The following is a 24,296-nucleotide window of genomic DNA, read 5'->3' on the forward strand; positions in this document are numbered from 1 at the left end:
CATGTGTGTGTGTGTGTGTGTGTGTGTGTGTGTGTGTGTGTGTGTGTGATGGGGGTGTGAGGCTTTGGCAGAATACTTTCCTCATTCTCTCTATGCCTGGGCGCTGAGTCTTTAGGAAACAGAGTGATAGAATTTCTTCTCGGGAGTGGTGCATGGAGTGGCAAAGCTCTCCCTGGAGGACTAAGTGGGAGGTGATATGCACAGTATCTAACATGTTTTAAGTGCTAGTGTTGTTCATTGCTATAATCATATGATAATTTGCATCTTTTTATATTCTGAAGTAAATTTAAGGATAGGTAATTCTGCGGTGAGCCTGGGGGGTTATATGGATCTTTTACAACTACTTTTTTGGGTCACTTTCCAACTTCCTTTATGGCCCCCTTGAGCAGAGCTGTGGAAGGAAGCTGTGGGCGGAAGGAATGGGTTTGGGACTGTTCCCTGTGTCCATCCTCAGTCCTTCTCCTGGCACCCCTTTCTCCTTAGCAGATTTGTCTTCTGCCCCCTCTGTCCCTTCATGGCCCGTAGCCCCCACTTCTCTTGGAGAACTGTTGCACTCTCCCATTTCCTCCAGCCAGACTCTGCCTCTGGCGTGAGGGGCATCGTGCTCTGTGGTGGACACCTGCTCCCTTCCCAGTCACTACTGCAAGAGGAGGGGTATGAGCTTACCCGCAGGTCCAGGGAGCTGACCTTAGTGTCAATGCCCTGGCCGCCCCCACCCCTTCTACCCTTGACAGCTTGCTTCGCTGTGGAAAGGGGGACAGAAGAGTGCTTGGCATGGGCCGCTGCTCCTTGGCATGGTAGGCGCCATGCATGGAGAACAAGCCTCCACCAGCCTGTCCTCTGCTCCAGCTCCTGCCTGGTGGCTCCCTGATGCACCACCCAGGTTGGACTTTATTCCCCTTACTTCACCAGCTTTGCCCTTCCTCTTGGCCCCTCCCTGCATCCACTGGGACCACGTCCTTCCTTTTCCCATTTCTTTAGCTCCCTCCACAGCTGTGGTAGCAGAGGATGCTAATGGCCCAGGCTCCTTGGGGCTGCCACCCCAAGTGTGATAGTGGTGGGGGGTCGCCGGGGGTGGCCGGGCCTGGAGGAGGAGGGAGTTTGAGTGTTCAACTAGGACAGGAAGGGAATTGCTGAGCTCAGGAATCCCCTCCCTTTCCCACCCCCAGCTGCCTCTGTTTCCTCCTTCATTCCCCCCGCTGCCCTCCCTTAGTTTCCTGCTCCCTTTGGCCTGCCCATGTCTGGTTTGGATTGATGCAGACCTCCTCTTGCCACCCTCCTTTCCTTCTCACTCCTCCATCCTTCCCTCCCACTCCCACTTTATTCCTCTCCAGATTACTTGCTGTTTGTACCGGGGCGGGGTTGGGGGGGGCGAGGGCATGGATCGCTCTGCCCTGTAAGAGTTCTGGGTTGGGGCAGTGCTGGAGGCTTAGCCCCTCAGAGCCTGTGAGTCAGCACTGTCCTCGGGATTGGTCTCTCCCCTTAGCTTCCCGCCCCTGGGGAGGAGCCAGTCAGCTCTAGGTCCAGCCCGTTCTCCTCACAGCTAGAGAAGAGGCTCCACGCTGGGCGGGGATGGGGCCTGAAACTCTCTGGGTCTGAGCCTGGGGAGCCAGAGCCACTTGTCCCTCTCCCTCCCCAGGACCCTTGAGATCCCTGGGCCAGAGAGGTCCGATCAGGCTAAGGGCCTGGGATGCCCCCTGCCTGGCCCCCTTGCCCTGACTGGCAGGGGGGCCAGGCTGGGCAGCAGCCTTCCTCTCACTCCAGCCATGGATCTCCTGCCCCCCAAGCCCAAGTACAACCCACTTCGGAATGAGTCTCTGTCATCGCTGGAGGAGGGAGCTTCAGGGTCCACCCCACCGGAGGAGCTGCCTTCCCCATCAGCCTCGTCTCTGGGGCCCATGCTGCCACCTCTGCCTGGGGACGATAGTCCCACTACCCTGTGCTCCTTCTTCCCCCGGATGAGCAACCTGAAGCTGGCCAACCCGGCTGGGGGGCGCCTGGGGCCGAAGGGGGAGCCAGGAAGGGCAGCCGAGGATGGGGAGGGGATCGTAGGGGCAGCCATGCCGGACTCAGGCCCCCTGCCCCTCCTCCAGGACATGAACAAGCTGAGTGGAGGCGGCGGGCGCAGGACTCGGGTGGAAGGGGGCCAGCTGGGGGGCGAGGAGTGGACCCGCCACGGGAGCTTTGTCAATAAGCCCACGCGGGGCTGGCTGCATCCCAACGACAAAGTCATGGGACCCGGGGTTTCCTACTTGGTTCGGGTGAGTGAACATCCTCCCTCCCACTCCCTCCATCCAGTTCCTCTGCTCACTAGTCTTTTTTTTCCTGCTCTTCCCCAGCAACTCCCTTGGTTTCTGTGTCCTGTTTCTTAAACCTTTCTTGCCCCTTCTCTGATTCTTTCACCCCTTCCCTTCCAGCTCTGTCTGGGGCCCCTTCCTTCTTGTGACTCCCCCACCCCCACCCTGCCATGCTTAGCACAAAGCCCAGCACAAGCCCTTAGTAAGTGTTGGAATGAGTGACTCTTGACTGTCCCCTCCAGTCTCCTCCCCCTTTCTGGAGATGTCACTCCATCCCACCCAGTGCCTGTCACTCCCCTCCGAATTCTCTTCCCACATGCATGAGGTCCCCCAAACTTGCCTTCTCTCCTCACCCTGTTGTTCTGCATGTCGTGGGATGTATCCACGGGCAGTGGGCAGAACTTCTGCAACCTTACGGAACAAGCAGGGAAGAGTCCTGGGGTTCTTTGTGAAGAGGTGGGGGGAGGCGGCTGACTGTTCTCCTCCCGTCCCTCCCCTCAGTACATGGGCTGTGTGGAGGTCCTGCAGTCAATGCGTGCCCTGGACTTCAACACCCGGACGCAGGTCACCAGGTTGGTGGGGCGGGGGGCGGAGTGTGGGGGTCCTGGGATTTGTGAGGGGAGGGAGGAGTGGGTCACTTGGCAGTGGCACTAGTGATGGCTCATCTTTGGGTGGTGAAGGGGATTGAGAGAAAGTTAGGGAAGGGAGTCGAAGTCTCAATGAAGAGAGGCAACTCTGACCTGGCTCCTTCTTGCTTATGCAGCCTGGGGGGTTGTGGGGGAGGTGGCAGAGGCAGCTGGCAGCTGGAGCCTGAGTGGAAAATGGGGGTAGATGGAAGGTTGCTGCTGCCTTTGGGAAGGGGATGGGACATTTGGTAGCTGGAAGGGGGTGGGCCCAGACCCACTGAGGCTCTAACCCAATCAGCCAGGAAGCGGCCTCTCAGTGTCATCAAATATTAAAGGCCCTTAATTCAATCCGCCACGACAAAGAGCCTGGAGTGCCCCTGGAGTCTGGCCTGGCCTTCCCCTCCCCCAGCCCTGTGGCAGCTCCAGCCGGGTGGGAGGCAGGCTGTGGGTCTGAGTACCCCTCTTTCCCCAGGGAGGCCATCAGTCTGGTGTGTGACGCTGTGCCGGGTGCCAAGGGGGCAACAAGGAGGAGAAAGGTAGCTGGGGTCGATGGGGCTAGGGGCGCTGCCGGGAGAGGTGGAGGAGCAGGGAGAAGGCTGGTGCGGGGCATGCGGGGAGGAGGCCAGGAGGCAGGAGTGTGCGGGGAGCCCCCAGCTTCTGAGATCCTCGGGCCCTTCCCTAGCCCTGTAGCCGTCCACTCAGCTCCATCCTGGGGAGGAGTAACCTGAAATTTGCTGGAATGCCAATCACTCTCACCGTCTCCACCAGCAGCCTCAACCTCATGGCCGCAGACTGCAAACAGGTTGGTGGACTAGGGCGGCAGGACCAGAAGCATTGATGGGAGGGCTAAGTGAGGACCCGGTTATGAGGGTTATGAGGGCAAGAAACTCGGAGGGAAGGCTTGGGAGCATCAGGACGGTAGGGAAGGAGGAGATTAGGAGGACATGGGTTGAGAAGCCAAAAGGATGAGACTGGGACCCCAGGGTCCTGGGCCAATGGTGGGGGGCGCCCAGTGGGCCCTGAGGCTGCCTGATACACGTCATTCCCTTCCTTCTCCATCCCCTGCCCTAACCCTCAGATCATCGCCAACCACCACATGCAATCCATCTCGTTTGCGTCTGGCGGGGACCCGGTGAGTTGGGGAATGAGCACGGGTGGTGGGAGAAGAGTACGGGGCTAGGGGTTGGGAAGACACTGGCTAGAGAATAGAGCGTGCTAGGATTGAGGTGATATCTGAAGAGGACTGGGTTTGAGGGGTCAGGAGTGAGGTGGGGCTATGAAGTTTAGCTAACTGGCCTCTTCTGACTCTGTCCACCCCAGGACACAGCCGAGTATGTCGCCTATGTTGCCAAAGACCCGGTGAATCAGAGAGGTGAGGCATGGTGGGGAGCACTGGGTGGGGCCAGCTGTCCGAGAGGTAGGTGAGCAGGACCCGGCGGCTCCTGGCTGTGGAGGACAGACGACAAGGGCCTCTGCGCCTCCTCCTGGCCACGCTGCCCCCGAGCTCTCTGACGGCCTCTGCTGTGTCCCCAGCCTGCCACATCCTGGAGTGTCCCGAAGGGCTTGCTCAGGACGTCATCAGCACCATTGGCCAGGCCTTCGAGTTGCGTTTCAAACAATACCTCAGGAACCCGCCCAAGCTGGTCACCCCCCATGACAGGTGAGTGGGCCAGGGTTGGGGGGCGGCCAGCTCTTGGGCCCCAGACCGGAATTGGAAAAGTAGGTCTGCTCTTCCCACACTTGAGCTCAGAGAGGTGCAGGGAAGGAAATAACCTGTGCGCCCCTGCTTCCCACTTCCTGCTATTCTTAAGTTTCCTGTGGCCATCAGGAAGGTCTTTCGAGGCCCTGCCTGCTGCAGGGCCAACTCTTCCTGTCGTGTGCCCGTGGTGGAGCTGTAGTCCAGGACGTCCACGCTGCAGCTCTTCCCTGGCTAGATGGGCTTTTCTTTTCCAAGCCATCTCATTGCTGGTCTGTCCTTTTGTGCATTTCTCTATATTTAGTTTAGTTCTTCATTTTCTTGCCTCTAGAAGCCGTCAAGAATTTGGGTGAGGGAGGATGGCTCTTTCCTGAGATCCTTACCTTTCCCACCTCAGACCAGTAGTATTGAGTATTTAGGGGAGGTTAAATGATTCTGGAGCACCCCCCTCCCCGGTACTTACTGCTCCCCCTCCCTCTTGGGAGACAGCTTAATGATCAAGGGCATGACTTTAAAGACAAATCTGAATTCACATCTCAGCTCCACCACCTTTTAGTTGAGACCTAAATCCTTTTACCCCGACCCTCATTTTCCTCATCTATAAAATCGAAGAAGGGAATAATACCTATCTTATAGGGTTGCCAGGAGGATGAAATGATTATATATATGAAACACCCAGCCTCAGGCCTACCCCTCAGGGAATGCCCAGTATGTGACCGCTGTTCTGTCTGTTCTCCATCCTCTTACCCATGCTCTTCTCTTCCTCCTGTCCCTCCCAGGATGGCTGGCTTTGATGGCTCAGCTTGGGATGAGGAGGAAGAAGAGCCACCTGACCATCAGTACTATAATGACTTCCCTGGGAAGGAACCCCCTCTTGGGGGGGTGGTGGACATGAGACTTCGGGAAGGAGTCCCCCAGGGGGCTGCTCGACCCACTCCACCCAGTGCCCAGACCCCTAGCCACCTGGGAGCCACGCTGGTAAGTTGCTTGCAGGAAGGTGGGCTGGGCCCAGGATGGCAGCGTCTGGTTAGGGCCTCTGGTCTCACCCTATTTTTGTCCCTTCAGCCAGTGGGGCAGCCTGTTGGAGGAGACCCAGAAGCCCGCAAACAGATGCTGCCCCCGCCACCCTGCCCAGGTATGAAGGGAGCTGAGAGGGGCAGAGTGGGGTGTGAGAAGCAGGGCGGGGATCACTGTAAAGCCTCCCTTTCCTCAGCAGGCAGAGAGCTCTTTGATGATCCCTCCTATGTCAATGTCCAGAACCTAGACAAGGCACGGCAAGCAGGCGGTGGGGCCGGGCCCCCCAATCCTGCCATCAATGGCAGCGCGCCCCGAGACCTCTTTGACATGAGTGAGTGTGCCCCTCTCCTTCCTGCATCTGCGTCTTCCCACTTGGTTCCTCCTCTTTTCTTCCTGGCCTCCCCTCCCTGAGGGTCTGGCTCTTGAGCATGTGTTGTGCCAGCTGCCTCTTCTAGCCCTCTCTCTGTACCCCCAGAGCCCTTTGAAGATGCCCTGCGGGTGCCTCCACCTCCCCAGTTGGTGGCCATGGCTGAGCAGCTCCGAGGGGAGCCCTGGTTTCACGGGAAGCTGAGCCGGCGGGAGGCCGAGGCACTGCTACAGCTCAACGGGGACTTCCTGGTGCGGGAAAGCACGACCACGCCTGGCCAGTATGTGCTCACTGGCCTGCAGAGTGGGCAGCCCAAGCACCTGCTACTGGTGGACCCTGAGGGTGTGGTGAGTATCGCAGGGGTATGGGTGGGTGAGGCAGAAAGGAAGATGCAGTACCCTCCTGTGCAGCCCTGTTCCTGCCTCACTGCTTCCTAGACTTTACCTGCTGGGCACCTCTACCTGAGCCTCCCCTGCTCTCAAGGTGCCTGGCATTCCCCCTCTAGTGGCTTAGGGTTCCTTCCCTTCTCACATCCCTGAACTTGAGCTGTTTTCCCTTCAGTCCCGGCCAATCCCCAAACTTTATGCCCACAAGTGCTGGAAGGTGCACATGTCACCTTAGTCCCTCTTTTGACAAATGAGAAAACCATCCTTAAGAGGTTGTGATGCTCAATGTCAGATGGTTAGAGGCTAGGCACCCCAAATCTCCTCTCTCAAGAGGAGCCAGGGGCCTCCCCAGCTTCTCCAGACTCAGGGCTCAGACCAGTGCTCTGTCTTCTGTCTGCACTGTCCCTCTGCCCCTCATAACTTTGGTCTCTTTTCTATAGCAACCTCAGCCTCCTTCGCATGTCTTTTTTGTACTGTGTATCCTCTTCTGAGACATATCACCTTCTTCCAGGTCAGGGGAGGAGTAGCTATCCCTCAGCTTCATGATTTCTGGGCTGATGTCCCCTCTGCCTTTTCCCAGTTCACTGACCTGCCCATTCCCACGGCTATCTCCAGCTCCTCTTTCTAGAGAAGCCTCAATGATCAGGACTGACGGCCCTCCCGCTTCTGCCATCTTTTTCTCCTGCCTCGACCCTCTTGAACATTCCAGCTTCCTCAGCTTTGGGGACTGAGGTCTTATTTGACTCTTCACCTGAATTGACCTTCTCCCTTCCCACTTCGCAGGTTCGGACAAAGGATCACCGCTTTGAGAGTGTCAGTCACCTCATCAGCTACCACATGGACAATCACTTGCCCATCATCTCTGCGGGCAGCGAACTGTGTCTCCAGCAACCTGTGGAGCGGAAGCTGTGATCTGTCCCAGTGCTCTCTCCTAGAAGATGCCCTGTGACCCCTTCCACCCTATTGCCCAATTCTCGGGACCTCACTTGGGAGTGTTCTGTGGGCTTGGCCTTGTGTAGGGATGGGGGTAGTGTGGACATTGGGTTCAGCGTCCAGCTGAGTGAGAGGGTTTGAGTCAGGAGCCAGGGGTAGAGTCCTGCTTTTCCCCAAACCTCACCAAAGTATTAATGTACAGAATGGCCCCCTTCCCTGGGCCTTTCCTGTGCCAACTTGATACCCCCTTCCCCAAGGTGGGTGCTGGAGGCCTGGGCAGTATGCCTCCTTGTAATGGAAAATGTCCTGTGGTGATAGGCCCAGTGGAGCAATCACCCTTCCAGGGAAGGGGAATGAATCACACCCTTAGTCTACCCCTGGGCTCAGGATACCCCAGACCCCTCTCAACAACCCTCCCTCCCAGTGTTTAAACTTTGTGCCTTTGACCATCTGCTAGGTCTGAAGATATTTTATGCAAAGAGTTCTTGGGCCCCTGAAGTCAAGCATGGGGGTGCTGACACCTTGGCTTCTGGGACCCCATCCTCTCCTTGCTCAGTACCCCCTCCCCTTTAGGTTGGGTGAACAGAGGCAGGAGTGGCAGCTGTCCTCTCTCCACCGGGATATGCAGCCCTTAGAGATTGCCTTAAAGCCCCCTCCCAGCCAGTGGGGAGATGGACCTGCCTCTTGCTCAGTGCCTCTTGGGTGGGGCCCCTCACCCCAGGGGGTCTATATATACATTTGGCAAGTCCATCCCCCCCCATGTTGCATGCATGTTATACTCTAGAGCCAAAGTACAGCCCTTCCTCCTGTAGCCTCTGCCCTGCCTCCCCCTGCTGGGGTGGTGGGGGGATGACTGAAGTGTCATCCTAGGTGGATTTTGTGGAGGTGGGAACAGGGGCACTGAGACTCTAAAGCAGTAGACAATCCTCAGATACCATCGGTAGATTTGGAACTGCGTTTTTTATTTTATATGCATATATTTTAGGGCTGTAGATTTACTTTACTAATTTGTTTTCCATAGCTTATTCCTGAGCACAAAATGATAATAATCGATTTATACATCACCTTTTTGACTTTTCAAAGCCCTTTTACAACTATTGGCATTTTCCTCACCCTGGCCTTTGCCGGTAGCGTTATCTTTTCTGAGAGACCAGAGGCCGAGTGTGAGCTAGGACTAGAGAAACTTGGACCTCCCACCGCGAGGCTGGGAGGCAGAAGTTTGGCTGAATGGCTGTTAGTTTCACACGGGGCGGGCGGGGGCGGGGGCTTGGGGACACTTAAAACCTGCAGTTATTGAATCCCTTCTCCAGGCCGGGTCCTGCCGCAACGACAGAGGAGCCGGCCCTGCTCTGTCATTAGGCCTTGTGGATAAGGGAGCGTGGACTATCTAAATCCTCACCTCCCTTTTTTTTCTTTTCTTTTTGTTTGGATGTTTTCACGGGTCTCACTTATACCAAAGGGAAAGAATCTTCATTAAAGTCCATATTTCTTCTACCTCGGCTTCCTGGTCCCTGTCAACTGGGGCCGCGGCGGCGGGGTGGGATCGCGGCCGGCCGAACCCCAGGCGGCTCGGGCTTCCCAGGCGCGCGCTCACGCCCTCGCGCACCTCTGCGGCGGCCCCTCGGCGGGGGATGGTACGGCCCAGCCGCAGAGCCCACGGCCGCCGTCTGCCCTAGTAAGCGGGCACGCGGCGCTCCCGGGCTTGGGACGGCCCCCCGCCCCAGGGTCGTGCCTTGGTACCGCCCTGCCCGCCCGGCGCTCGGGGGAGGGTGTGACCCGGGCCTCGCTCCCCCTCCTTGCCGTGCGCAGTGGTGGCTGCCACGCCGAGTTCCGGTTCCTGTGGCTGCGGCCGCGGGCGGGCGGTAAGGCTGGGCGAGAGTGCAGTTGGCCCCCGGGCTCGCTGACCCCGCCTCGCCGCACCTCCGGCTTGCTGCCGCGCGGGGGCCTGCGCCGCCCCAGCCTCCCCTTCCGGGCCATGGTGCAACCCCAGGGCGCGTCCGTCCCCCGCCGCCGCTGACCCCGGTCCCCCACTCCATGGCCGCCTCGGCGCCGCCCCCACCGGACAAGCTGGAGGGAGGTGGCGGCCCCGCACCGCCCCCTGCGCCACCCAGCACCGGGAGGAAACAGGGCAAGGCCGGTGAGACCGCTGAGGGGGCCTGGGGCTGGCGAGGCCGAGAAGTCGGGGAGCTCGGAGGGAGGGCTGGCGGGCGGGGGAGGTGGTGGTCCTCTGGCTGAGGACTCTGAAGGGCGGGGAGGCTCAGGTGAAAAGGATGGGTGGGTGAAGCCCTCCAGGTGTTGCGGGCAGGGGTTCACAGATTGCGGATCCTAGAGTTTGGGGCACCTGGAGTTCAGGAGCCACTTGGGAGTCTGAGGGTATCAAGAGATGGGGCGTCTCATTTGAAGGAAGAGGCAGCTGAGAGTGTAGCGTCCAATTTATTTTTCAAAGTGTACCATTGTTAGTATCTGTGAAGTAAATAAACAAGAGTATAATGAAGTTAGAAGAGTTCCTTATATCATGGCTGCGAGAGAGGAGGTTGGGGAAACTTCAGGGAAACTTGTGTCTGCGTTTTACTACTTTTCCAGGTCTGCAAATGAAGAGCCCAGAAAAGAAGCGAAGGAAGTCAAATACTCAGGTGAATGGTGGTTGGTGGCGGGGGTAATTCCTAGTAGCTCCTTTAGGTGCTCTGCTCTGCCCCTCCAATGTCTCTACTTTGCATAAGCCGCGGGGAGAAGAGAAAATTGTCTTTCTTGTTCTGTTTCTGGTCCTTTCCTTCAACTTCATAACAGATTTTAGGGGTAGGGGTGGGGATGAGATGGTTTGACCAAAGGTCTTATCAGTCAGGATTAGAAACATTCTCTCCCCCGTTTGTGCTGTCGTGTTTCCCACATGATGTTAACAGCTACCACTTACTGAACGTTTTCTAAGTGTCAGGGATTGTGCTAAAACTAGCAGTTTGGGGAGATGGGTATTGTCACTATTTTACAGATGAGGAATCTGAGGCTTAAAAAAGTTAAATGCCTGCACCAGGGCCTTGAAGTTACTCAGTGTCAGAGCTAGGATTCCAGCGTAGTTCTGCCTGTTTTCAAAACACAGTTACTGCACTATGCTGGTTCTGCTCTCCACTCTCAGTTTCTTTGTTGCATTCTAAAGTCCATCTTGATTTAAGATCTGAGCTGGCCAGTACCAGCCTCCAAAAATGTGTATTGTGTTTCTGACGCTCTCTTGGTTTAGCTCTCCGTCTCCCTCCATGACCCTCTTTCCCTCCTCTTTTCCCCCAGGGCCCTGCATACTCACATCTGACGGAGTTTGCGCCACCCCCGACTCCCATGGTCGATCACCTGGTCGCATCCAACCCTTTTGAGGATGACTTCGGAGCCCCTAAGGTGGGGGGCGCAGCCCCTCCATTCCTGGGCAGTCCTGTCCCCTTTGGGGGCTTCCGTGTACAGGGGGGCATGGCAGGCCAGGTACCCCCAGGCTATGGCACTGGGGGTGGAGGAGGCCCCCAGCCTCTTCGTCGACAGCCCCCCCCTTTCCCTCCCAATCCCATAGGTCCTGCTTTCAACATGCCCCCACAGGGCCCTGGCTACCCTCCCCCAGGCAACATGAACTTTCCCAGCCAACCCTTCAACCAGCCTCTGGGTCAAAACTTTAGCCCGCCTGGTGGGCAGATGATGCCAGGCCCCGTGGGGGGATTTGGCCCCATGATCTCACCCACCATGGGACAGCCTCCCAGAGGGGAGCTGGGCCCCCCTTCTCTCCCTCAACGCTTTGCCCAGCCAGGGGCACCTTTTGGTCCTTCTCCTCTCCAGAGACCTGGTCAGGGCCTCCCCAGCTTGCCCCCCAACACAAGTCCCTTCCCTGGTCCGGACCCTGGCTTTCCTGGCCCTGGTGGTGAGGATGGGGGGAAGCCCTTAAATACACCTGCTCCCACTGCTTTTCCCCAGGAGCCCCACTCAGGCTCCCCGGCTGCTGCTGTTAATGGAAATCAGCCCAGTTTTCCCCCAAACAGCAGTGGGCGGGGTGGGGGCACCCCAGATGCCAATAGCCTGGCACCCCCTGGCAAGACAAGTGCGGGCTCAGGGCCCCAGCCTCCCCCAGGCCTGGTGTATCCATGTGGTGCCTGTCGGAGTGAGGTGAACGACGACCAAGATGCCATTCTGTGTGAGGCTTCCTGCCAGAAGTGGTTCCACCGCGACTGCACAGGCATGACTGAGAGCGCCTATGGGTTGCTGACCACTGAGGCCTCTGCTGTCTGGGCCTGCGATCTCTGCCTCAAGACCAAGGAGATCCAGTCTGTCTACATCCGCAAAGGCATGGGGCAGCTGGTGGCTGCTAACGATGGGTGATGCTGGCGAGGTGCCCAGGAAGTGCATACGTTCCTCCCTGCTCTTCCAGGGTGGTTGTTTTCCTGTCTGGCTCTTGGTCCTTGTTTCCACTGGCTTCCCATCCCCATGGGGCAGAAACACAATGTCTCCTGGGGGCAGAAAAGGAACTGAGACGGGCAGGCAGAAGAGCCTGGCTTGCTCACTTTTCTGGAAACTTACGTGTTGAGATCTACAGAGGTCCAGGAAACCAAAGCCCTGCCAAGCAGAGCCATTTTTGGTGGCTGTCTCTGGAGGCCTAGGGGTGCGACTGCAAGAGAAAAGAGGCTGGAGGAAGATCTGAAGGGCAGGGGTGTCCCCTCTACAGATGATGGATGCCCCCAACACCTGTGCCTAACACTCCTATCTAGCCCCCTAGCCTTAGGTTTTGGAGTCCAGTATTAAAGGTTTCTGGCCAGAGGAGTTGGGGGTCTCTTCCCATCTCTGCAGTAGCCCTTTCACGGGTGCTGGGAAACAGCTTTAGAGAATAAATGGAGATTTTCCCCTTTTCTTACCTTCCCCTTGCCTCCTCCAAGACCTACCCAACTCCTCCCCCCTCAGAGAACCAAATAGCTTGAAGAAGCAGGAGAGTACGTGGCTATGGCAGTTTGTTGGTGATTTGGGGCTTCAAGACAGTAGGTAAGAGATGCTGTCAGGACATATCTTCCTCATACCAAAGTCACTGGTCCTTTCTCAGACTCTCTTGTGCTTTTTCCCTAATGACAATATTTTTGCTAAAAATTGGGATATGTGGTCTGACAGAGCAGAATATTTGATGTTTGGACTGTCCTGGAAGCCTGGACTCTGGCTGTACACCCCCCCCATCTGTTGCACATTATTCCCAGCGCTGGTCTTCAACTTTTGGCGCCCTTACTTCCCTGCTTCCCTGGCTTGATTGAAGGAAAGCTTGAAGAGGCGCAGAGCCCTTATACCTCATTTTTTCTCCTGATGAAAGGATCCCTGTCCCTGCCTGTGGGTGGGGAGGTGGCAGGACCCTTATTGCCATGGTACTAAAATGCAATCCAGAGCCTGGATGTTTTTAGTTTCTCTCTTTCCCTGCTATTCTTTATATCTTCTCCGGCCTGGTGATCTAGCTGTTCTCATTCCTCTCAGCCAGGGTCCTGCACTGGGCTTTGTTTTTATTTTATTTTGTAAGCACTGCCTGCCAGAGATGGGCCAGCGGCCTTAGCAGGAGCCCCTCACAGCTGCTGTCTCTTCCTTACAGCTCCTGCACACATTCCTCAGTGGGGTGGGGAAGGCAGGCTTGGGGTGTGGCCCTGAGAGGAGCTGGTGTTCCCCTGCCCCCACTTCTCCCGGGACCCTAGGGTGTGAAGAGAAGACAAAGGTATACTGCAGAACTCTTGCCTGCCCAGGTGCAGCATGCAGCCTCTGAGGCTGTGAGAAAGAAGGGAGAGGCCTCTGGGCCTCTCTCCAGTGTTCCCTGCCGTGGAACAGCAGAGATGGCAGCCGCCCCCCCCCCCACTGCTGAGCTTTGTGTTGTGTTTGTGGTTCTGTTTGCCCCTCTTTTATCGGTTGCTATTTTTGTGGTCTCCCCCATCTCTGCATTTGGTAAGATGGCTCTTGTGGGGGGGTGGGCGTGTCAGCTCAGTCCCTCTCTCCCTCTCAGTCCACTGCTTTTTGGAAGGAAGTGGGGGTGGCAGAGACGTGGTGGGGAAAGTTTTGTATGGTTGGGTTAATAAAATGACTTGGAAAATCCAGACCAGGACTCCTTGCTGTTGGGGTGTACAGGGTTGGAAGGAAGCAGTCACTGCTGGTCAGGATGGTTGCGGGGTGAGGATATGTATCCCTCAGGGTCCTTGGAGGTGGGAATGGCAGAAAGACTCGGGCCCCTGTGCTGACCCTGGTACGAGCCGCAGGGCCCAGGGAGGCTTTTTGGCTCCACCTCTCCCCCTGTGTCCCTGCTGCGAGAAACAAGTTTCTTTTCTGAGCATGTTCCTGGGCCAGGCTTGGAGCCAAGCAGGAGCTTTGGCTCCAAGGCTTCAGGGAGACAACTGTCTTTAGAGCTTCTGGGGTTAGCGCCCGCACTCCCACTCCCGAGTTGTTTGGTTTAGGGGTCGAGCGTAGCTCCAGGGGTGGGGGATGGGGCTGCCTTGGTCTAGCAGATTTCATTTTTGGATGCTTTTCAGCCCCCCATCCCCCTTTAAAAAAAACAGCGGCATCCTTAATCCGCACCGGAGCAGGGTAAGGAGAGTGGCAGGAGGGCTATTTCCAACACATAATTTGCCCCTCTCCCCTCCCCCATCCTGCAGCTGTCTCTGTCTGTCCGGGAACCAACCGGGCTCCTTGTCCTGGAGATGTCACGCCTTGCCTTTCAGTTTTGGGTCTTCCCTCCAGAAATTCTTTAGACACTGGGAAAGGAGGGAAGGTGACCCAGGATTCAGTTTGTTGAAAGTCCAGTGTCCCACCGGGAGGTAAGCCCAGGTTTAGGGGCTCTGCAGGTACCCGCTCTCCACCCCTGGCTCTCAAGTTTAGCTGTTATTGGCCAAAAGTTTCCGCCCCCTCAGGGAACTTGACTTTCCATTGGCCAGTCCTTAGTCACATGACCTTCCTTTCTCGGGGCTGTGAAGCTGGAGAGCCAGCAACAAGTTCAGCTGAAGACTGAAGCAAGAGCTGGGTCAGGTAATGCCCTAGCGGGGAAGGGGCCATAGATCTCCGTAAGAGAGGAAGGATGGAGGAGAGGAAGGGCAGAACTCTGAAGGGTTGGGCCCCACCGAGGATCTGCAGAGCTGTTTGTTACTTCTGGGCCGGCGGAAGGGGGATCATGGGCGGCCGTTTCCAAAACAGAAACTTGCTCTGGGTCCCCCAGACAAGTCCTAGGTCCTTTGCGTTAGAGGTTTGGGGGAACAACTCTTAGAGGGGTTGAAATTAGCTGGATGAGACTTCCCAGCTTTGTACAGAGAGGGAGAGCTCCCCCTTTAGCTGTCTTTTAGAAACAGCACAAATCCCTGACAGTCCTTACAGGACGTTTTTGTTGAATCCTGCCTGAATGAAAAGAGAGGGAGTAGTGAGGAGAGGGTGGAGGTGGGTTTTCTTCCAAGAGGTTGATGAGAAGAAAGAGATCTGAAAATAGCAGGGAAGGGTTGGGATTAAACAGCAGAAGGAACTTCCTAATAAGGCAGTGAGATGCTGGCTTGGGAGAACTGGGAGATCTTTTGGAATGCTGGGTGAACCCAACCAAGATAGAGATACCAACCAGGGTTTGGAACAGACTGTCTTCTGTTCGGGTCTCAGAAATATTTGTCTTGTTGACCCAAATACCGTTGCTGGTTTCCATGGAAACAGTGTGTCTGACATCACCCTGGTTGCCATGGTGCCTGGTTCTGGAGGACCTGAGCAGGCTGTACACAGCCAGGGATAAACAGGGACTTCAGACCAAGCTGCTGCTACTTCCTTCCTGCCACCACCTGTTAAGAGTCACACGCAGCAACTGGGGATGGGGAGATGATGACAGAATGGCGGGGTTGGGGCCTGAGACCAGAAGGCAGCACAGTGATGGTTCTGTGGATGCCTGTAGAAACCGGCCAGGGGTGTCCTGTTGGACGTGGTGTGGAGAAGTCACTGCAGCCATTCTCCTGTCTCCTTGTGGGATGGGTGCATGTGTCTGGGAGGCATGGGTATTGGGGGATGCTGTGAGGGGTCCTTCATCTGTCCTGGGCTTGGATCTTGATTGGTAAGGGCCACAGGAGGTTTTTAGGGCACCATGTAGGACTCACACTAGCTCAAACAGAAAGGGGAATTGTGGTGGTTTCCCAAGGTAGAGCTGCCACACTTCTACCCCAGCCTCACTTCCTTTTTCCCAGGGTTTCCTTTCAGAGTCCTTTTCCACTTGCCACCTTTCTAGTCCATCAACAAGCAGTCATGTAGTCTCCTCTAAAGGATCACAATCCCAGATTCGAGGGGGTCAGCTCCTCTATCCCTCCACCTTTATGCCGGGTCCCAATTGCCAGCCTGGGGGAGTAGTCTAGGCCGTGGATGGAGGGGTAGGTCCTCTTCTCATCCTGCCTTGTGTCAGGCTTTGGAAACTGGAGTAACTTCCCACGCCCACCCGGCCAAGTCAGAGCAGATTAGCAGGGGTTAGGACCACAACCCTGATTTTTGTCCATGCTTTGCAAACTGTAAAGTGCTTTATACATGATAGCTGCCATAAATCCCTTTTGCCAGTCACCTTCAAGTTCCCTAAGATGAAATTCTGGAGTTTACTAAGAAGGGAAACAACTTAGAATGGAGAGTGAGAGTGACAAAGAGATTTACTAAAGGTACATTGAGGTGGATCTAAGCTATGCCAGTTGTTCTCAACCCTGGCTGCAAATGAGAATCATTTGGGAGATTAAAAAAAAAATCCTTCCCTGAGCCTGACCCTTGAACACAGTTGTATCAGAATCTTAGGTGATTCCATTGTGCAGCCAGTGTACAAGACCCCTGAACTAGACCACAGAAAGGACTTATGGTGGGTGATGGGTGGGTGACTTGGGGGTGAAGGAGGCCATTGAGTCTTCTTTTCTAGGCTCTGGGGAAGAAGGTGGTGATTATGGGGGAGGCTGGGGAGGTGAAGGGAGGGCTGGGTTGTTCCTCACTCTTTTTAGCTGTTCATCGTTGGCAAGTCATGTCAGCCAATTTTCTGGCCTTCATTTCCCTTCATTTTCCCTGACTATAACATGAGAGAGTTGGCCTGGATTTTTCCCAAAGCCCTTCCAGCCCTATGCTTCTCTGACCTTTCAAGGTCAGTTCTGTTTCCCAGTTTACCAAGGGCTCTTTCGGTCCCTGGCAGAGGCAGGCTTCACTGTGGCTGTTGGTACGTTCTGATTTGAAAGGCAAATACTGCCCAGAAGAGCTGAGGTGTTGGGGTCAGAAGACTGGAACCAGGCTGGCTGTGGTAGTGGCTGCCCAGCCCTTAAACCTTGGAACCCGGTCGAGGCTGCTGTCTCCATCCTGCCTCCCCTGAAGGGAGCTGGGGTCCTTAAGAAAGACTTTTTCTGCAGGTAGCAGCCTCAGTAGCCTTGGGGACCTCAGCAACTATGGCCTCCTGCCCAGACTCGGACAATAGCTGGGTGCTTGCCGGCTCAGAGGTAGGAAAAGCAGGCCTGGGAGCCACATGGAATGGGGGTTCCTGCAGGGCTGGGCTGCTTGCTGCGTCTGTCACCTTCCTTGGTCTTGGTGATCATGTGCATCACCTCCTGCTGGTTGTGAGAGGAACTCTAGTGGCAGGGAGAAGGCCATCAGGCCCTAGGAGTCAGGTGTTGGGACTTGGACCATGCCTTGAAAGAAGGAAATTGCTGGGGTAAGCTGTGAGAAGCAGGGAAGATATTCTGGTGGGAGACCAGCATGAGCAAAGGTTCTGAGGCAACAGTGGGAGAGCCGTGTTGGGGGAGACCAAGGAGGTCCGTTGGAGGAGGTGGAGACATGGGTCAGACGGTGTTGAAGTGAGGTTGGGCCAGAGCCTGGGAACCTCCAGAAGAAGCCTGAAGGGCCTGGCTCGGGCATTCGGGCCTCCTCTTTGATGGGAAATCGTGGAAGGGCTCTGAGTTGGAGGGAGTCAGGACCATTACTGCCTTGGGCAGAGGGTGCAGCCACTGTGTGGGCTGGGCGGGAACTGGGGGAGAGCGTTTTGAAGGTCCTGCAGTCCAGGTTGTAGTTGGTGGAGCGGGATCCCAGTAGACCGCTGTGCCCTGAAGCCACTGAGAAGGGGGCCAGCGGGATTGGGGGGCTGAGTGTCTGGAGAAGGTTTATCAAGGGCTTGGTATGTTCGTACCGCAGGGAGGGAAGAAGGTGAGGAGCTTGAGTTAAAGGCGTCGGGTTTGAGTGGCCTTGAGGAGACCAGTTGGGGGTGAGGGAGCTGCTCTCAGGATGATTGGAGCAGGGCGCATGGACTAGGGCTGGCCGGCAGAGGGGACGGACACCATGCTCCCAGCCAGAGCCCTGGTGCCCTGTTGAGGTGCCTTTGCTGACAGCTGGGGTACCTTGGGCCAGTCGTTTCACCTCTCTGTTCTCCCCTGTAAAAGGGGAGTTGTGATTCTTGCCTGGTAGGAGGGGCCATGAGAAAAAAGTGACTTGAAAATTGTAAAGAAACATACTAAGGTCAAGAATTATTCTTGGAAGGATAGCGGGAGCCATGGATGGGATGAGCGGGCGGTGGCCTGTCAAGGGGGCATAGGCGGAGAAAGGAGAGGCCGTGGCTGGACGGCCGGGCTGAGAGCACCTTGGGAGACAGTCTGGCTGTGGCTGGGGTGAGTCACGTTTCTGTCAGCTCCTGGGGGAGGAGTGTGTGGGGAGGGGGGAAAGGCCAGAAAAGCTTGGAAGATGTAACTAGAGTGGGTGGCCCGTTCTGAGGGCAACTGTGGGGGAAGCCTGCGGCGGTCGGGACCGTGATCCTTAGGCATCCAGGGGACTTTGTTCTCTTGCCATCCTCCCACCTTCCAACCAATAACTGAGTTGGTCACTTGTGGGGAGGGAGACCCAGGCTCTAGCCGGCTTCTCTGGGGAGGTGGGGGGCACCGGGTTTGTAGAGTGGTCCACCGCCTTGGTCCAGTGGTGCTTCTTCATTTAACAGAAACTTGGCCTCTGAAAGTTCTCAGAGCAGCAAGTGAGGTTAGGGAACGGCCGAACACTGCGTAGAGCTGAGATGCTGCAGTGCCAGCTGACCCCCGCCCCGTCCCCACTTTGGAGCAGCCCACTACAGAGTGTATTGTATTTTTGTGAGATGTGGGTTGAGGTCCCTGAGCAGTGCGGCTGGTCCCAGGCACCCCAGTAGAGCACCCCTTGGTTTCGTCCTGCTGTCCTTCCTCTGGAGCAGCCTTTCTGCTTATGCCCCTCCCCCCAGAACCTGCCTGTGGAGACCCTGGGCCCTGAATCCAGGATGGACCTAGAATCCGAGAGAGCTCCCCAGGCCCCTTGGAGCCCCTCCAAGGCAGCTGCTGAGGAGTTAGCTGGGACCTTGGATGGAGAAGGTAACAGGGCCGTACTGAGGGTGGGGTGCAACCACCTCTCCTCCATGTTCTGGTGTTTCCCAGTTTCCTCAGGGAGAGGGAGGCTGCTTGGTCTTATTTCTGGCATTAATCTCAATTTAAAACCTTCCCTCATATGTATAGCTGATTCACTTTGTTGTAAGGCAGAAACTAGCACACCATTGTAAAGCAATTATACCCCAATAAAGATGTTAAAAAAAAAAAAACCTTCCCTCATTCTACCCTGGCTTTCTCCTTCCCCTTCCAACTTGGTTGGGGCCTGTGGGAGCCAGAGGGCCGTGTAGCACATTCCGTTGGTGGGGTAGTGGTGTTTCTCCTTAGCCTTTTCTCCTGCCACAGAGACCCTGTTCCAGAGTGAGAGCTCCCAGTCCAGGCCCATTCTGCCAGAGGAGACTGAGGCCAAGGTGAGGACCTTCACTGGGGGAAGGGTAGGAAATGGGGAGGGCCAGGAGCTGCTCACAGCTGTGTCTGCATCAGGGTGTCCTGGAAGGTGATGATCGTGGAATGGAGTCCCCTGGCTCAGGAGACACAGAGGTCCAGGGAGACTTGGAGGAGACCCCCGAGGCAGTAGGCCTGGGACTGGACACACAGGACCTGGAGGATCAGAGTCCCCCCAACAGCCTGCTCTCATCCCCCCAAACAGGTGAGAGTTCTCCTTGTCTCCCCCTGTCACTATCCTTCTAGAAGGTGTGGGAGTGGGAGTAGATATCGCTACTGAACACAGCTCTGGGCCAGGCCCTAGGACTTAGCAGCTTGGTGCCCTCCTTAAATTGTATCAGTGAAACCTTACCACCACCCCTGGGGACACTGAGGCTCAGGTTAAGTCACACAGCAGGTAAGTGGCAGGGCCTAGGTCTGGTCGACTCTTTTGTCTCTGCCGTGGGGCCTCCTCTTTTCTTGCCTCTAGATGCAACTCTCATTCCCTGAGTCCCTTCCGTGTGTCAGCTCTGGGGAAAGAGGTTGGCTTCATGGCCTATGTAAGAGGTGGACTAGACCAAGTCAAGATGCAAGTCAGACCTATGAGGGGCGCAAAAAGGAGGGGGAGGGTGGTTAGTCACGGGACAGGTCGAGGGGAAGGGAGAGGCGGGGACAGCTGGGGAAAGGGCCACACTGGAGGTGTCATTTGAGTGGAGCCTTGAGCAAAGAGTAGGATTTTAGTCGGTAGGGTAGGAGGAAGAGAACATTCTAGGCCAAGGCTGCAGCATCAACAAAGGGATGGGGCCGCCTATCCTGTGCTGAGGAGGCTGTTTCCAGCGCTGGTGGTAGAGGAGTGTATGAGTCCATCTCTGTTGAGGGGTGACAGGGTGGAGGGGGAGGCCGGGGGCTGGGGCCATTTAGGGGGCAACTGACAAAGCCGAGGAAGACCTGAACTAAGGCAGATACAAGGTGAGTGACGTTGAGATGTTTAGGTGTCAAATTGTCGAACTGTCTGCGTGTGGGGTGAAGAGGGAGGGCTGAGGTTGGCTAGGTGGGAGCAGTGGCGTCTTGCCCTGCAGTGGGGGAACACCAGAAAGAACCAGTTTGGAGGGCAATGTGTTGAGTGTTTGGTCCCCAGGGACACCCAGGTGGGAGTGGCCAGGAGGCAGTCAGACAGACGTCCGCGCCTGGAGCTCCAGGAAAGCCAGGTTGGGAGTTACAGATGAGGGGCTCGTCTGCTCTGTGGGGAAGCCAGCGGGGTGGGTGAGATAGCAGGTGACTGTGTGTACGGTGGGAAGAGCAGAAAAGCAGGAATGGTGCCAGGGGGACCTCTGCCTCTAGGACCGGGAAGAGCCAGGGACTGAGCGGAGGCACTGGGAAGGAGTGGCCAGGGTTCGGGCAGAACCCAGAGCCAGGAAGGTGCTCCACGTGAGGCACGTGTGGGAGGAAGGAGTGCACTTTTAGGGTGAAAGCTGCTCTTGTAGTTTGCAGATTGAAAGGACTGGTCTCCCCCCAGACATAGAGAACAAACGTATGGACACCAAGGGGGCAAAGTGGGGGGGTGGTGTGGTGGTGTGATGAATAGGGAGATTGGGATTGACATATATACACTAAAGGACTGGTCTCCCCCCAGACATAGAGAACAAACGTATGGACACCAAGGGGGCAAAGTGGGGGGGTGGTATGGTGGTGTGATGAATAGGGAGATTGGGATTGACATATATACACTAAAGGACTGGTCTCCCGCCTCCAGACTGGGCGGGGGTGGTCACTAATGCCCTGGCAGATGTGGGCAGGGTCTCCACGTGCCCCCTCTGTGGTCAGGGCTGGGGGCCTCTCGTGTTCACTTCTGTTTCCCGTCTCTCTGTATGTCCCATCGCTTCCGTTGCTTTACTGCCCTGTCCCCATCCCTTCCTCCAGCTTGGATCAGGGAGGAGGCCCACTGCTCCAGCAGTGAGGACGACACCGACATGGATGTGGAGGGTCTGCGGAGACGGCGGGGCCGGGAGCCCAGCACTCCTCAGCCTGCAGCCCCCCTGGGTGTGGAGGACCAGGCCGGGGGTGAGGGTGCGGGCAGGGAGCTGGGCATCTCCCTCAACATGTGTCTCCTCGGGGCCCTGGTTCTGCTGGGTCTGGGGATCCTCCTCTTCTCCGGTGAGTGGTCCCTCTCCTGATGAGGCCTTAAGCCTCCACTCTGGCCTCTTCTGCCCTCCTGCCGCACTTTCACTCCATTCCAGCCCCTCCTCTGAGGGCCTGACCAGACTCCTCTGTCTCCATTTCAGGTGATCTCTCAGAGGCTGAAAGTGGTGAGTGAGGACGGACCCTGACTGGTTCGTGTCTGTCCCCTTCCAGCCCTGAGGGAGGCTGATGGGGGCAGTTCTCTGGGTCAGGAGTAGGGATGCTGGGGGCTGTATATTTTTTGCTCAGTTATAGGTCTTGTCAGCTATTCAGGGTGACCCTTGACCCTTTACCTCGCTGGACTCTCAGCCATAGGGCGGGTCCAGGGCAGGAGGGTGACTGTGTGTGTTGGGGGGGGACGGGCGGAGGAGAGGGCCCTGTGTGCCTTGGGGCCAGTTTCAGGATTTCACTTTCCCACAGGGCCCATGGAGGAAGCGGACCTGCAGGTCTTCCCAGATACCGGCTCGGATACTGAGATGCTGGAGGCTGAGGGGGATGGGCAGGCATGTGTGACACTCTCCATTGGTGTGAGGGGCCTGATGGGGGAGATTCAGGGCTGCGGGGGTGACTGGCTCCTTTGCCCTTAGGATGGGCTAAAGCAGCAGCTGCAGACCTCAGCGCCCCCTGACAGTGTTCCCAGCCTGCAGAACATGGCCCTTCTGCTGGACAAGCTGGCCAAGGAGAACCAGGATATCCGGCTGCTGCAGGCCCAGCTGCAGGTGGGCACATGCAGGAGCGGGTGGACTACACACCCTCCCTAGGCCAGGTGTCTGTCTGTCCTAGTGTCCTCCCCCAAAAGAAGTTTCCTGTATTCACCTGCACACCTTGATCCCCTCCCTTTCCCACTATAGTGAAGTCATCTTCTCAGTTCTCTGTTCATGTCCTGCATGCTAAGGGTTAGGCCAGGACTGGCATACCTGCTTCACGTGGCATGCCACCTCTGCTTGATTGGCATGGTCCACCTGGAGCATTGTGTGGAGAAGGATTTGAAGAACATGCCAAGGCTCAATGGGAAAGAAGTGCTGGGATCAATTAGTAATGTCTGCTCTGGGTATGGGAGGTGGAAATTGGGCAACAACAGCCACATCTTGGCTATCTTTCAGTGAATCGGAGAAGTGTGTGCTTAAAAAGGACATAGAAGCTGAGGCCTGTGATGGAATTTGGGGATCCCAGGGTCTGGTGAAGGGTGAAGATGGGGCAGGGGATGAGAACCAGATCCTCAGAGTTTCCCAGGCCATAAAGTCTATGATGGAATGGAATCAGGGTAGAAGGCACTGGGGTCGTCCTTGACTCCTCCTTGTCCTCTCCATCCCTACTCCCATTCCAGGCCCAGAAGGAAGAGCTTCAGAGCCTGATGCATCAGCCCAAAGGGCTGGAAGAGGAGAATGCCCGGCTCCGAGGGGCCCTACAGCAGGGCGAGGCCTCCCAGCGGGCCCTGGAGTTAGAGCTGCAGCAGCTGCGGGCCCAGCTCCAGGGCCTGGAGGCTGACTGTGTCCGGGGCACAGATGGGGTGTGTCGCTATGGGGGCAGAGGCCTGCGGGCTGGCAAGGTCACCAAGGAGCAAGGCCCTAGGGGGCAGGTGCCAAGCCCTGGCTTCCTGGAGCAGAAGAAACAGCTAGAGGCTGAGGCCCAGTCATTAAGGCAAGAGTTGGAGAGGCAGCGGCGGCTGCTGGGGTCTGTGCAGCGGGACCTGGAGCAGAGCTTGAGGGATGTGGGCCGAGGGGACCCAGCCCATGCTGGCCTGGCTGAGGTTGGTCACAGGCTGGCCCAGAAGCTGCAGGGCATGGAGAACTGGGGCCAGCGCCCTGGGGTCCCTGCCAATGCCTCAGAGGCCTGGCATCAGGAGCCTCACTTCCAGAGTTCCAGGGAGTGGAGCGGAAAGGAAAAGTGGTGGGATGGGCAGAGGGACCGGAAGACTGACCACTGGAAACATAAGAAGGAGGAATCTGGCCGGGAAAAGAAGAAGAGCTGGGGGGGTGAGGAGGACAGGGAGCTGGCAGGGAGGTGGAAGGAGGGCAAGCCATGGGTGGAGGAGTGGGCCAGCAAGAAGGACGGCAAGCAACAGGGTTCTAAGGAGCCCCCCAGGAAAAGTGGGAGCCCCCACTCCTCCAGAGAAAGGCAGAAACACCCTCAGTGGAAGGAGGGGGCTAAAGACAGGCATGACCCCCTCCCACTCTGGGCAGAGCTGTTGAGGCACAAGTACCAGGCACCCCAGGGCTGCTCGGGTGTGCACGAGTGTGCCCGTCAGGAGGGCCTGGCCTTCTTTGGCATGGAGCTGGCCCCTGTGCGGCAACAGGAGCTGGCCTCTCTGCTGAGGACGTACCTGGCGCGGCTGCCCTGGGCCAGGCAACTGACCGAGGAGCTACCCCTTTCTCCTGCTTACTTTGGTGAGGACGGTATCTTCCGCCATGACCGCCTCCGCTTCCGGGACTTTGTAGATGCCTTGGAGGACAGCCTGGAGGAGGTGGCAGTGAGACAGACAGGTGATGATGATGAGGTGGATGACTTTGAGGACTTCATCTTCAGCCACTTCTTTGGAGACAAAGCACTGAAGAAGAGGTGGGCAAGCTGTGGGGGAGTTGGGTCGGTGGGAGCAGGAGGCAGGAGGTGATGGTAAGGGGTGTGAAGGAGCCGGGCCCTGAGCTGGGGTGGGGTGGCGGGGTGTTCTTCAGTTTGAGGTTTTATCTCTGCTTTTAGGTCTCCCCTCCCCCCAGCCAGTACTTTTCCTGTCTTCACTTGGGGTCAGGAAGCTGCCTGTGCTCACCCCAGAGTGGTCCTGGGGAGTCCCCTTTTGCGCTGGGGGGATTTTTCCTCCCGAGTTACCCTGTACTGCCCATACCTGCAAGAGAGATTGCTTCCCACCTTCCCGCCTGCCCAGCTGGGGCCTTCATCCTGGGAGACCAGGTCTGGCCACACTCCCCCCCCTCCCCCCCACCGTATGATTGATGGTGACTGCCTGTGTCGCCTGTCTTAAGAGGAACAGGGTCCCCTCTCCTCAGGGAGTGCCTTCTCATCATGTGGATGTGGCATTGTT

General features: G+C 56.8%; 3 protein-coding genes across 11 annotated transcripts in view; all 3 read left to right on the forward strand.

Moving 5' to 3' along the window:
• The window catches only part of SHC1 (SHC adaptor protein 1), a 10,537-nt gene extending 1,721 nt beyond the window's left edge, over nt 1-8,816 (forward strand). Inside the window, exons 2-14 of one of the 4 annotated variants that reach the window (XM_024748221.1) lie at nt 735-883; nt 1,765-2,261; nt 2,799-2,869; nt 3,396-3,459; nt 3,606-3,725; nt 4,002-4,055; nt 4,244-4,295; nt 4,457-4,583; nt 5,399-5,597; nt 5,685-5,754; nt 5,833-5,967; nt 6,112-6,350; nt 7,173-8,816. In XM_024748221.1, the coding sequence (XP_024603989.1) occupies nt 811-883; nt 1,765-2,261; nt 2,799-2,869; nt 3,396-3,459; nt 3,606-3,725; nt 4,002-4,055; nt 4,244-4,295; nt 4,457-4,583; nt 5,399-5,597; nt 5,685-5,754; nt 5,833-5,967; nt 6,112-6,350; nt 7,173-7,301 (1,830 nt within the window). In that variant the 5' untranslated portion in view covers nt 735-810 and the 3' untranslated portion in view covers nt 7,302-8,816. Of the gene's footprint in view, nt 1-734; nt 884-1,764; nt 2,262-2,798; nt 2,870-3,395; nt 3,460-3,605; nt 3,726-4,001; nt 4,056-4,243; nt 4,296-4,456; nt 4,584-5,398; nt 5,598-5,684; nt 5,755-5,832; nt 5,968-6,111; nt 6,351-7,172 lie in introns of those variants that run through there. The other 3 variants (XM_024748222.1, XM_024748224.1, XM_024748223.1) reach the window with 3 other exon arrangements.
• Nucleotides 8,817-9,161: 345 nt separating this feature from the next.
• Nucleotides 9,162-13,402, forward strand: PYGO2 (pygopus family PHD finger 2). The gene is made up of 3 exons (XM_024748233.1): nt 9,162-9,459; nt 9,906-9,955; nt 10,602-13,402. Exons 1-3 carry the CDS (start codon nt 9,357-9,359, stop codon nt 11,667-11,669), a joined length of 1,221 nt encoding a protein of 406 aa, XP_024604001.1. The 5' UTR covers nt 9,162-9,356; the 3' UTR covers nt 11,670-13,402.
• An 847-nt stretch (nt 13,403-14,249) lies between these two features.
• Nucleotides 14,250-24,296, forward strand: part of LOC112401765 (phosphomevalonate kinase) — a 32,416-nt gene continuing 22,369 nt past the window's right edge. For 4 of the 6 annotated variants that reach the window (XM_024748225.1, XM_024748227.1, XM_024748230.1 and 1 more), the window contains exons 1-10: nt 14,250-14,324; nt 16,685-16,771; nt 18,523-18,649; nt 19,007-19,071; nt 19,145-19,310; nt 21,005-21,238; nt 21,367-21,390; nt 21,683-21,765; nt 21,850-21,981; nt 22,590-23,821. In XM_024748225.1, coding sequence (XP_024603993.1) covers nt 16,721-16,771; nt 18,523-18,649; nt 19,007-19,071; nt 19,145-19,310; nt 21,005-21,238; nt 21,367-21,390; nt 21,683-21,765; nt 21,850-21,981; nt 22,590-23,821 — 2,114 coding nt within the window. In that variant the 5' untranslated portion in view covers nt 14,250-14,324; nt 16,685-16,720. Of the gene's footprint in view, nt 14,325-16,684; nt 16,772-17,336; nt 17,930-18,522; nt 18,650-19,006; nt 19,072-19,144; nt 19,311-21,004; nt 21,239-21,366; nt 21,391-21,682; nt 21,766-21,849; nt 21,982-22,589; nt 23,822-23,959; nt 24,263-24,296 lie in introns of those variants that run through there. The other 2 variants (XM_024748228.1, XM_024748226.1) reach the window with 2 other exon arrangements.

The sequence above is a fragment of the Neophocaena asiaeorientalis genome, unplaced genomic scaffold (genome assembly GCF_003031525.2).
Source record: "Neophocaena asiaeorientalis asiaeorientalis breed wild unplaced genomic scaffold, Neophocaena_asiaeorientalis_V1.1 scaffold76, whole genome shotgun sequence".
Classification (NCBI taxonomy): Eukaryota; Metazoa; Chordata; class Mammalia; order Artiodactyla; family Phocoenidae; genus Neophocaena; species Neophocaena asiaeorientalis.

What these genes read in the sequence shown, in the direction of transcription:
- PYGO2 (XM_024748233.1), top strand. Translation starts at nt 9,357, where the DNA reads ATGGCCGCCTCGGCGCCGCCCCCACCGGACAAGCTGGAGGGAGGTGGC. An exon ending in GAGGAAACAGGGCAAGGCCG is followed by an intron (nt 9,460 to 9,905) that starts GTGAGACCGCTG and finishes CTACTTTTCCAG; the next exon opens with GTCTGCAAATGAAGAGCCCA. An exon ending in GAAGGAAGTCAAATACTCAG is followed by an intron (nt 9,956 to 10,601) that starts GTGAATGGTGGT and finishes CTTTTCCCCCAG; the next exon opens with GGCCCTGCATACTCACATCT.